Source organism: Hylobates moloch, unplaced genomic scaffold (assembly GCF_009828535.3).
Source record: "Hylobates moloch isolate HMO894 unplaced genomic scaffold, HMol_V3 SCAFFOLD_4, whole genome shotgun sequence".
Lineage (NCBI taxonomy): Eukaryota > Metazoa > Chordata > Mammalia > Primates > Hylobatidae > Hylobates > Hylobates moloch.
Genome location: NW_026652279.1, coordinates 63722113 through 63734569, shown reverse-complemented (window position 1 = coordinate 63734569; position 12457 = coordinate 63722113). Strand labels below are relative to the sequence as shown.

The 12457-nt window shown below is 36.7% G+C and overlaps 1 protein-coding gene across 5 annotated transcripts in view; it reads left to right on the top strand.

Moving 5' to 3' along the window:
- The window catches only part of ARL6 (ADP ribosylation factor like GTPase 6), a 39123-nt gene that overhangs the window by 8058 nt on the left and 18608 nt on the right, over positions 1–12457 (top strand). For all 5 annotated transcript variants that reach the window (XM_032150352.1, XM_032150351.1, XM_032150353.1 and 2 more), the window contains 2 exons: positions 7726–7787; positions 8183–8251. In XM_032150352.1, coding sequence (XP_032006243.1) covers positions 7726–7787; positions 8183–8251 — 131 coding nt within the window. The remainder of the gene's footprint in view (positions 1–7725; positions 7788–8182; positions 8252–12457) is intronic.

The window sequence follows — 12457 nt, the reverse complement described above, 5'->3', positions numbered from 1 at the left end:
TCCTAGTTTATGTAATGTCTTCTCAATTTTATAATTTCAAAAAGCCAACTTTTTGATTCTTTGATCTTTTGTATGTTTTTAATCTCACTTTCATTTATTTTTGTTATGATATTTATTTATTTCGTTCTACTAATTTTGGGTTAGATTTGTTCTTCCTTTTCTGCTTGTTCGAGGTGCATCATTGGGTTATTTGAAGGCTTGCTACTTTTTTTTTTTTTTTTTTTTGATATGGAGTTTCGCGCTTGTCGCCCAGGCTGGAGTGCAATGGTGTGATCTCGGCTCACCACAACCTCTGCCTCCTGGGTTCAAGCGATTCTCCTGCCTCAACCTCCCGAGCAGCTGGGATTACAGGCATGCACCACCACGCCCTGCTAATTTTGTATTCTTAGTAGAGATGGGGTTTCTCCATGTTGGTCAGGCTGGTCTCAAACTCCCGACCTCTGGTGATCTGCCCACCTCGGCCTCCCAAAGTGCTGTAATTATGGGTGTGAGCCGCCATGCCTGGCTGCTACTTTTTTGATGTATGTGTTTATTGCTATAAACTTCTTGGTTAGTACTGGTTTTGCAGTATCCATAGATTTTGGTATGTTGTATTTCCCTTTTCATTTAAGAATGTATTAGTCAGGGTTCTCTAGAGGGACAGAACTAATAGGATAGATATATATATATAAAGGGGAGTTTCTTAAGTAGTATTAACTCACATAGTCACAAGGCTCCACAATAGTCTGTCTGCAGGCTGAGGAGCAAGGAAGCCAGTCTGAGTCACAAAACTGAAGAACTTGGAGTCTGATGTTCAAGGACAGGAAGCATCCAGCATGGGAGAAAGATGTAGGCTGGGAGGCTAAGCCAGTTTAGCCTTTTCACATTTTTCTGCCTACTCTCTATATTCTGGCCGCACTGGCAGCTGATTAGATGGTACTCAGCCAGATTAAGGGTGGGTCTGCCTTTCCCAGCCCACTGACTTAAATATTAATCTCCTTTGGCAGCACCCTAACAGACACACCCAGGATCAATACTTTGCATCACTCAATCCAATCAAGTTGACACTCAGTATTAACCATCACAAGTCCACCCCTTGTCAATACACATCTCCTGAGATCATACATAATGTTCAAATAAGGACAATAATAAGGTCATAATTATGCCTAACATCATACAACTATCCTTTGTACAACCGGATATATACCAATCCCCAACCCAAATGCTATTACATAAAGTCAACAGTATTTAAACGCTGAAATGAAGTTAATAAATCTTATGTCACATGATAAAGGAAAAAGAAAATAAAATGAATATATTTTCATAGTACAAGTTTATATGTGCACAAACATGTTTTTAACAAAAGGAGGAAATACTCATGGCAGTTACAGTCTTTGTTTCTGTAACTGGTCACGTGGTCACAGCTGGTATTGATGACTACCTTCTTCTACTACCTATTCTGTATTCCCTTTGCCTTCAGCAAGCACCTCAGCAGGTGCTGTTTTTTGTTTGTTTGTTTGTTTTTCCTGGTAGAGTAACTCAAACCTTCATTCCTGGAGGGTCTGGTCCATATGTAGTCCTGCCGGATTGGGCTATTGTAGTTTCCCATTGACCTTAATCACAGGGCATGGTAATACGAAGAGACGCCCTAATGGATCTCCTATATTCCATACATACTCTTCCTTACCTCCGTTGTGGAGTGATAGTCCGGTTTCATCTTGATAGTCCCGGACAGTCACCCCAGCCAACACCGTAACTCCCTTCTTAGCTTGTTGTTGACTTAAAGGTGGGAGAAGCCTGTTCTCCAGATTACTGTTTATATAAATTAGAAAACTCAAGCAGTTATTTTTGAGTGTAGTGCACCACCTCATGGATCACACTCTCAACCTCACCTCTAGGGGCCCCCCGGGACTTTAGTTATAGGTCTAGAAGCAGGCGGGGGTATTGAGGGTGACTCTTGAGGAGAATCAACATTATCTTGCCTGGCAACTGCCTCAGGGGAGGCCATCACTGTTATCCCAGGCAGCGCAGGGTTTATCTCCTCAGACAAAGGTGGAAAGGCTGATGACAGCATGGGTGGGGGAGGGGATGTTGCCACTACTGGGAATGGGGAAGCTGTTTCTTCTGGCAAAACAAGGTTCATCAGAGTTTACAAGCTTGGTGTCCCCAGCTTCGTCAGGGTCCTCCCACACATCCCCATTCCAAGTTGCAGAGTCCCATTCTTTTCCAATCAGTGCCCTCACTTTAACAGTAGGCACCTGGCGAGGCTGTGCATACACCTTTCATTGCAGGTCAGCAACTGATATGAGAGCTTGTGCCTGTTTTTCCACAATTTCAGCTCTTTCTCTACAGGACATAAGACTGTCATTCAGGGCAAGCTTAGCAGCTTTGAGGCTCAGTATGTGCCTCTGAAGCCGGGAGTTACAATCCCTGAGTTCATAATTTTCTTTCATTACTTTGTCCAGTGAACTTAAGAGCAACCAACCAACTTCATTATGTTCCTTGGTTCTCCACATATAGTCAAAGGTATTATGTATAGAGTAACTAAACTCCTTACCTCTCACGAGCAGTGAATCAAGAGTATCAAATGCATTTATTTTGCATAACTCTCTAAACAGTTTGCACCAAGGACTATCAGTGTTCTCCATACTATTAAAAGTAGAGTCCTTAGCATTTTGGGGTCTAATCATACTAAGTAGCCAACTCCAGAAACCCCAAAACCAATGAAAGAACTCCATCTTTAATATTCTGTTCCTCTAGAACCACTCCTGGTACCAAAATCTGTATTAGTCAGGGTTCTCTAGAGGGACAGAACTAATAGGATAGCTAGATATGCATATAAAGGGGAGTTTATTAAGTAGTATTAACTCACATGATCACAGAGTCCCACAATACAACATCTGCAAGCTGAGGAGCAAGGAAACCAGTCCGAGTCCCAAAACTGAAGAACTTGAAGTCTGATGTTCAAGGGCAGGAAGCATCCAGTATGGTAGAAAGATGTAGGCTGGGAGGCTAAGCCAGCCTAGCCTTTTCAGTTGTTTTGCCTGCTTTATGTATTCTGGCCACACTGGCAGCTGATTAGATTGTTCCCACCAGATTAAGGTGATTGTTCCCAGCACACTGACTCAAATGTTAATCTCCTTTAGCAGCACCCTCACAGACACACCCAGGATCAATACTTTGCATCCTTCAATCCAATCAAATTGACACTCAGTGTTAACCATCACAAAGAACTTTTGAATTTCCTTCTTAATTTCTTCATTCACCCATTGAATATTAGGAAGCATGTTAATTTCCATGTGTTTTTATAGTTTCCAAAGTTCCTCTCATTATTGATTTCTAGTTTTATTCCATTGTGGTTAGAAAAGATACTTGATATGATCTCTACCTTTTAAAATTTGTTGAGATTTGTTTTGTTGCCTAACATATGATCTATTTTGGAGAATGTTCCATTTGATTATGAGGATAATATATATTCTGCAGCTGTTGGATGGAATGTTCCACAAATGTTTATTAGATCCATTTGGTCTTGAGTTCAGTTTAACTTGGATTTCTTTTGTTGTTGATTTTTCTGTCTGAATGATCTATTACTGAGAATGGGGTGTTGAAGTCCTTTGCTGTTATTGTATTGCAGTCTTTTTCACCCTTTAGCTCTATTAATGTTTGCTTAATATATACGGTGTTCCCATGTTGGAGGCACATATATTTACAATTGTTATATTCTCATTCTGAATTTATTCCTTTTTCCTCATATAGTGGTTTACTTTGTCTCTTTTTATAGTCTTTGACTTGTAATCTGTTTTATCTGATATGAATACAGCTACTCCTGCTGTTTGTTGGTTTTCATTTACATGGAATGTCTTTATCCATTTTGTTTTCAGCCTGTGTGTGTCTTCATAGATGAAATGAGTTTTTTGTGGAAAGCACATAGTTGGGTCTTATTTTTTTTTAATCCATTCAGCCACTCTGTGTCTTCTAACTGAAGAATGTAGTTCATTTACATTTAATACTATTACTGATAGGTAAGGACTTACTATTGCCATTTAGTTAATTTTTCTCTGGTTGTTTTGTAGCTCCTCTTTTCCTTTCTTCCTTTCTTAAGGGATATTACTTGTGCTAATCTTAGTACTGGATATTTGTTTTTGGTTTTGTGTGGGAGATAGTGAAGCCTAATTGCTTCTTACTTCTACTTCATTTTGGTGATGTTACCCTTATTCTTTTTGTTTATTTATTCATTTATTTTTGAGACAGGGTCTGGCTCTGTCACCCAGGCTGGAGTGCAGTGGTACAATCTTGGCTCATTGCAGCCTCCATTTCCCGGGTTCAAGTGATTCTGCTGCCTCAGTCTCCTGAGTAGCTGGGATTACAGGCGCGCGCCACCACACCCCACTACTTTTTTTGTATTTTTAGTAGAGACGAGGTTTCGCCATGTTGGTCAAGCTGGTCTTGAACTCATAACCTGAGGTGATCCACCTGCCTTGCCCTCCCAAAGTGCTGGGATTACAGGTGTGAGCCTTCGTGCCTGACCACCCTTATTCTTAAAATTTAAAACAATCTAAAATTGTTCAGTTGATAACTATTTGATAACTTGCTTATTAAATTTCTCCCATTATAAACGAGCATAGATTTTTCTCTTCTTCAGCAATGAATCCAAGATACCTAGAATAATGCTTGGCACTTTGGATGAGTAGATTGATGGATGATTTTTTAATATTTAGTTTTGGCCAGGGGATTATGATTGATACCACCAAGGATATCATTTTTATCAGACTTAATGAAACTAACCAAATAGGATCTCTCTCAGAAATCTTATTCTGTTCCTGTTTATGTTGGTGTATCCTTGAAGTGTCTCAGAATGTTTTGTTCCACTAAGGCAATACAATAACTACAGGAGATTTGTTCCAGGACACACATTCCTACCCACCCCCTTCCACCCTCCTACCTATATAAAATGGTATAGTATTTGCATATAACTTATGCACATCCTCCCGTATACCTTAAATCATCTCTAGATTACTAATAATACCTTAATACAATGTAAATACTATGTAAATAGTGTTTATTGTATTTATACATTTGTAATATTTTTATTGTTAAATAGTATTGTTATCTTTTTTAAATTATTATTTTCAATTCATGTTGGCTAAATCTGTGGATTTAGAAGCTATAGATACAGAGGGCTGACTGTAATTCCTACACTCTTTGTTTACTTTGTGCCATTGCCTGTCCAATTTTCAGAATGACCAAATGTATTTGTTCTTGGATAGAGCAGAGGGAGATTGATATTGTAAACTATCTTTTGGAATATGTTGGAGGAAAATGAGTTCCACTTCACTCTGGAAGCAATTGCTCACATATCTTGTTCTATCCTGATTAATTTGTGAAGTTTCTTCTTTTTCCTGATCACTTTCTACTAGAATTTTTGAAGTGATGGAAAGAAAAGAAAATTTGTGAATTTTTTCCTACAAGTAAAATAGCAAGTTTCTCTGGAAATAAAAGAGTCTGTGAAGAAGTTAGGTGATCGCGGGGACGCTAGGGAAATGTTCTAATTATAATTCATTGAAGACAGGGTTGCTATTTTAATATACATTTTTTTGAGACTTCTTTAAACTTTAGCTTCCTATTTTGTTATTGGTATCTTTTTCCTCATAGTAGTAGCTGATGATTTTTTCACATGATTGGCATATTTAAAGCCCTTAAAATCAAAATAATGAAGTTGGGGAAACATTAAAACTTAGGGAACTTCTTATTGCAAAGGTTGTTCCGAAATGAAGGAACCCCAAGGTATGAGGCAGGAATCTTAGCGGGAAATGAATTTTGTCTTACATAAACAAAAATATATTTTTGGAAAAATACTAGATCAGATCTTGGAATGGATAGAAGGAAAAGGAAAAAGCTAAGTAAACAAACTTCAGAAAGGCAAAACAAGGGCAGCTCTGGAGGGCCTTTCTACTAGTGCATTACCATGCTATTAAAGTGACCAAGCTCCAGTGGATTTTGAGCTTCTATCTTTCCTTGAATTTAAATTTCCCAGAAGTAGACTACCAGAGTGAATGTAATAGTGTGAGCAAAATTTTCCCCTTTACTATTGTTTTTTTATAAAAGCAACAAGATGAACTGAAAGGGAATTTTTTTTTAAAGTTATAATGACAATATGGGAAGAATTGGGGATGAGACTGAAATCAGTGAGCATGTAATTATAATATATCAGACATTTGTTGAGCATTTACTGTGTTGAGTATTTTACACCCATTAACTTATTTAGTTATCATGATAAGTTTCTGAGTAAAGGATAATAATAATATATTTCACATTTGAGAAAACCAGGCTTAGAAAAATTAAGTAACTTTTTCAAGGTAGCAGAGGCAAGTAAGAGCAATTAGGAGGCTCGTAAATTCAAAGCAAGAAATGATAAGGGTCTGAACTAAGTCAGTGAGATAGAACCAAAAAGCTTAGAGAATGATTACATAGAGAATGTAAAAAAAAGGGAGGAGTCAATAATAATTTCTAGGCATCTGGATCAGAAAGTAGATATATTTTTATTCAAACAGAGGAATAGTTTTCCTGGTAAAAGTGCTAGGAGGCATTCAACAAGTTAGATTGTTAGTATAATACATTTTAATTGTCAATGGGGTTTGTCAACATGTCTCCTGCTGTACTCTAGCCCACTTTCAATCTCTTCTCCACAAAGAATTCCCTACCATTGCCTTCAAGACCTTACCTCTCTTACCTCAACATATCACTCTTTATCTTACCTGATACACTTTAGACATTTAGGCTTTCTGCATTTCCTCAGTGGCAAGTTCCTTCCTTCTCAGGGTCGTTGCACTGACAGATTTCTCTGACTGGACTGTTCTTTGTCAATAACTTGTCATGGTTCTTCCCCTCCTGTCATTTACTCCTGGGTCAGATGTCCCCTCCTCAGAGAGACCATTCCTGAGTACTTTTCTTCCATGCCACCTTCCAGCCCCTTTCTGTTGCCTCCCACCCCCAAAACATTTATTTTTGCACTTATCTCTGCTCAAAATTGCGTTCTATTTATCTCTTCTAGCTTGTAAACTCCATGAAGGCAGGAACCATCTACACATGAGGGCAGTCTGGAACATATACAAACTCAATAAGTATGTGTTGAAAGATTAGAAAGTATGCCAGGTGCGGTGGCTCACTCCTGTAATCCCAGCACTTTGGGAGGCCAAGGCGGGCAGATCACAAGGTTAGGAGATTGAGACCATGCTGGCTAACACGGTGAAACCCTGTCTCCACTAAAAATCAAAAAATTAGCCAGGCATGGTGGCGGGCACCTGTAGTCCCAGCTACTCGGGAGGCTGAGGCAGGAGAATGGTGTGAAGCCGGGAGGTGGAGCTTGCAGTGAGCCGAGATTGCGCCACTGCTCTCCAGCCTGGGTGACAGAGTGAGACTCGGTCTCAAAAAAAAAAAAAAAAAAGATTAGAAAGTCCTACATGTGAACTCAGGGTGACTTATTAAACCACTTATAAAACACATATGTCCTTGGTAACATGCCACAAGCCACAAATGTGAATTAATATTATGCAGATTCATAATTAGTAAACCTTAAACTTCTATAAAGATTTCACACAGAGTGATCCTATTGAAAAAAATAACTTTGTTAAATCCTGTCATCTCCTCAGTGACAGATTTTAGAAACTGAAAATCTGGATACTTTAACTTGAGGAAAACTCATCTCTGGTAATTGTAAATTTCTGAACTTTGTCTTTTCTCTTAAAGGCTCAATCTCAAAATATCCTTCCAACAATAGGATTCAGCATAGAGAAATTCAAATCATCCAGGTAATCCACTTTGTCCCTTAAAAAAAAGTTGCTAGTGAAAAATAACAATATTAGGTCTACCTGGTCATTCTTCCTACCCTTAGGTAAAGTAATTTGTTGTTTCAGAATCTCATAGGTATTAACATGTTTCTAACCACTATGGCTGGTTTATTTTTCAGAATTTAGAGTTTAGACAAACTCTGATAACTTCACTAGAAAAGAAATTTTTTGTTATTTATTGCAAAATCGTGTTTATATTAATACGTTTATTTCATAGAACTTTTACTTGTAAATTGGCCCATGTTGAATATTGCATATGAAGGGTAATTTCTTTGATTGTAAATAATTTAAAATTTTAAGTAAAAGTTATGCTTTAGTTAGTTTATAATGTAGTCATGCTTTGCTTCTTTTTGTAGTTTGTCATTTACAGTGTTTGACATGTCAGGTCAAGGAAGATACAGAAATCTCTGGGAACACTATTATAAGTAAGTGCATCTGTGAATGTTGCTTAAGTAGATGGTTTTATTTTACTAATAATAATGATTAGAAATCCAAAGAATTATATGGCTAAGTTGTTTGGCTTTTTTTTTTTTTCATGTAATTTATGAACATTTCCTAATTTTAAAAATATGTAATCAGACTCAACATCGTTTGTCAAATGTTTCAGGTCCTTCATGACTTCGGGCCTTTGCACATACTATTCTCTCTGTTTTTAATACTCTGTTCTATCCTACTTCACTTCAGTTTAAGGTTAACATATTCTTGCTTTAAAAATCAGCTAAAAGTCCTCTCCTCTGAAGTTTCACTGTTCTGCCCAGTTATTTTGTCCTTATTGTTCACATGGCACTTTGTCCATTTCTATCTCTCTAATCATACTTACCATGTCTTGAAGTTATGCACCATAGCCGCCTCCCCAGTGAAAGTGTGAACTCCTCAAGGGAAGGGATTATTTATTATTCATATTATTTTTTCAAGACCTAGTATGATGCTTAACATATAGGCCAGTAAATATTATTGACTAAATTTAGTTAAAAGTAACAGTGTTGCCTAACAGTTGATCCATTGTTCTATGAATAATTTGAAACAAGCTATTTTTCAGCATATGCAAGTCAAGTGCTCACTAATTTATAGTTGGTCCTTCATGTCCTTGGGTTCTGCATTCTTGGATTCAACCAATTGTAGATCAAAAATATTTAGGGGAAAAAATGCCATAAAGTTCCAAAAAGCAAAACTTAAATTGCCGTGCACAAACTACTATATTGAAAGCATATGAATGAGGTCATCTGTAGGCATTGTATTAGGTATTATAAGTAATCTCGGGTGACTTAAAGAATATGGAAGAATTTGCATAGGTTATATGCAAGTACTAAGCCATTTTATATAAGAGACTTGAGCATCTGCAGATTTTGGTATTTGAAGGGGATCCTGGAACCAATCCCTCACCAATTCCGAGGGATGACTATACTTCAGACTAATAGCTGTCGAGTTACTAGGACCCAAATGTGTTATACCTTCTGGAGATTTGCATATGGTATTAAAATAAATTCATTAGCTTCTATATTGTTAGGACTTCATTTAAGAGCAATGTAATTCACTTTTAGAGTCTGAAACTTAAAAACAGTATCTCTTAACTAAACTCTATTTTGTCATTATGAACTCCTGCCTTGAAATGGTATGTGATATTTACCAGATAAGATTTAGATTTAGATTAACTCTTTCCTAATAATGTGAGACCAAACATTAAATGGTATATATTTGGGATATGAACCAGAGGAAATTTATTCAAATTTTTTTTTCAATGAGTCCTTCAATAAATTGAAGGCCTATTTAAATCATAGATCCAGAAGACTTCTGAGAGAGAGGGAAAAGAGTGCTTCAGATTCGAGGGTTAGTTTGGAAAAGGCCAAGTGGCATGTTTGTGGTATTCTGCATTAAATTCCTTGGGGAGATGCGTTTTATGTGTTTCTTATTTGTTTGTGTGTTTAGGAAACCTGAGTTTTCAGTACAGGATTTCTTAAATTCCTCCTCCAATTAGTTGATAAACAATTCCTTTTAAAAATATATTTAACTACTTTAAAAATACTTTAATTTTAATTACAAAAATATATATAGAGAGAAAATAGTAGGAAAGTAAACTTTGTTTTTATTTTATTTTAACTCCTTTTTTCTTTGTACTGTTTTTGGATGAAAATTATGAATTCTAGAATAGAATGGTTACATTGTAGATTGAATGGAGAATATAATTACTATTGAAAAATCAACAATAAAAGTAAATTTACCTTCTCTATTTTCGTACTTTTCTGTGAAAAAAAAAGTACATTTTGATCTATTAGACTGCAAAAGGTTACAAAGATTAATAAAGTCTGCTCTTGTCAAAGTGAGCCACTCCTGTGAGAATGTAATATCTTTTTCAGGGTAATTTATTGATATCTGTTAAAATGAAAAATGTTTATAAACTCCAGCAAGCATTTTTCCTTTTAGAAAAGTATTCTATGACCAGGGCTTATGGACAAAAAATATACATAGAAGGTTGTATGTTAGCATTATTTATAACATTTGTGTATCAATTATGTAAAAATGTTACAATAAATATTTATCTTTGCTATAAATATGTACTTACTATGTATAGAAAGAAGAAAGTTCTTAGTGGATTATGCACCAAACCATTAGTAGCATTTATTTTTGGAATAGTAGGATTATAAGCGATGTTTACTTTCATTTATTTTTCTTTTCTTTTTTTTTTTTTTCACATCCTCTTTGGTGAAGAGAGACATTTACTTTCTCATCTATATGATGCCATAATGTTAAATATTATATAATTTTTACATATTATTTTTACAATATAAAAAGGTAATAGCGGAACAACCGGTACCAGCCACTGCAAAAACATGCCAAATTGTAAAGACCATTGAGGCTAGGAAGAAACTGCATCAACTAACGAGCAAAATAACCAACTAACATCATAATGACAGGATCAGATTCACACATAACAATATTAACGTTAAATGTAAATGGGCTAAATGCTCCAATCAAAAGACACAGACTGGCAAACTGGATAAGGAGTCAGGACCCATCAGTGTGCTGTATTCAGGAAACCCATCTCACGTGCAGAGACACACATAGACTCAAAATAAAGGGATGGAGGAAGATCTATCAAGCAACTGGAAAACAAAAAAAGGCAGGGGTTGCAATCCTAGTCTCTGATAAAATAGACTTTAAACCAACAAAGATCAAAAGAGACAAAGAAGGCCATTACATAATGGTAAAGGGATCAATTCAACAAGAAGAGCTAACTATCCTAAATATATATGCACCCAACACAGGAGCACCCAGATTCATAAAGCAAGTCCTCAGTGACCTACAAAGGGACTTAAACTCCCACACAATAATAATGGGAGATTTTAACACCCCACTGTCAGCATTAGACAGATCAACGAGACAGAAAGTTAACAAGGATATCCAGGAATTGAACTCAGCTCTACATAAAGTGGACCTAATAGACATCTACAGAACTCTCCACCCCAAGTCAACAGAATATACATTTTTTTCAGCACCACACCACACCTATTCCATAATTGACCACATAGTTGGAAGTAAAGCTCTCCTCAGCAAATGTAAAAGAACAGAAATTATAACAAACTGTCTCTCAGACCACAGTGCAATCAAACTAGAACTCAGGATTAAGAAACTCACTCAAAACCGCTCAACTACATGGAAACTGAACAACCTGCTCCTGAATGACTATTGGGTACATAATGAAATGAAGGCAGAAATAAAGATGTTCTTTGAAACCAACGAGAACAAAGACACAACATACCAGAATCTCTGGGACACATTCAAAGCAGTGTGTAGAGGGAAATTTATAGCACTAAATGCCCACAAGAGAAAGCAGGAAAGATCCAAAATTGACACCCTAACATCACAATTAAAAGAACTAGAAAAGCAAGAGCAAACACATTCAAAAGCTAGCAGAAGGCTAGAAATAACTAAAATCACAGCAGAACTGAAGGAAATAGAGACACAAAAAACCCTTCAAAAAATTAATGAATCCAGGAGCTGGTTTTTTGAAAAGATCAACAAAATTGATGGACCGCTAGCAAGACTAATAAAGAAGAAAAGAGAGAAGAATCAAATAGATGCAATAAAAAATGAAAAAGGGGATATCACCACCGATCCCACAGAAATACAATCTACCATCAGAGAATACTACAAACACCTCTATGCAAATAAACTAGAAAATCTAGAAGAAATGGATAAATTCCTCGACAAATACACCCTCCCAAGACTAAACCAGGAAGAAGTTGAATCTCTGAATAGACCAATAACAGGTTCTGAAATTGTGGCAATAATCAATAGCTTACCAACCAAAAAGAGTCCAGGACCTGACGGATTCACAGCTGAATTCTACCAGAGGTACAAGGAGGAACTGGTACCATTCCTTCTGAAACTATTCCAATCGATAGAAAAAGAGGGAATCCTCCCTAACACATTTTATGAAGCCAGCATCGTCCTGATACCAAAACCGGGCAGAGACATAACCAAAAAAGAGAATTTCAGACCAATATCCTTGATGAACATTGATGCAAAAATCCTCAATAAAATACTGGCAAACCGAATCCAGCAGCACATCAAAAAGCTTATCCACCATGATCAAGTGGGCTTCATCCCTGGGATGCAAGGCTGGTTCAACA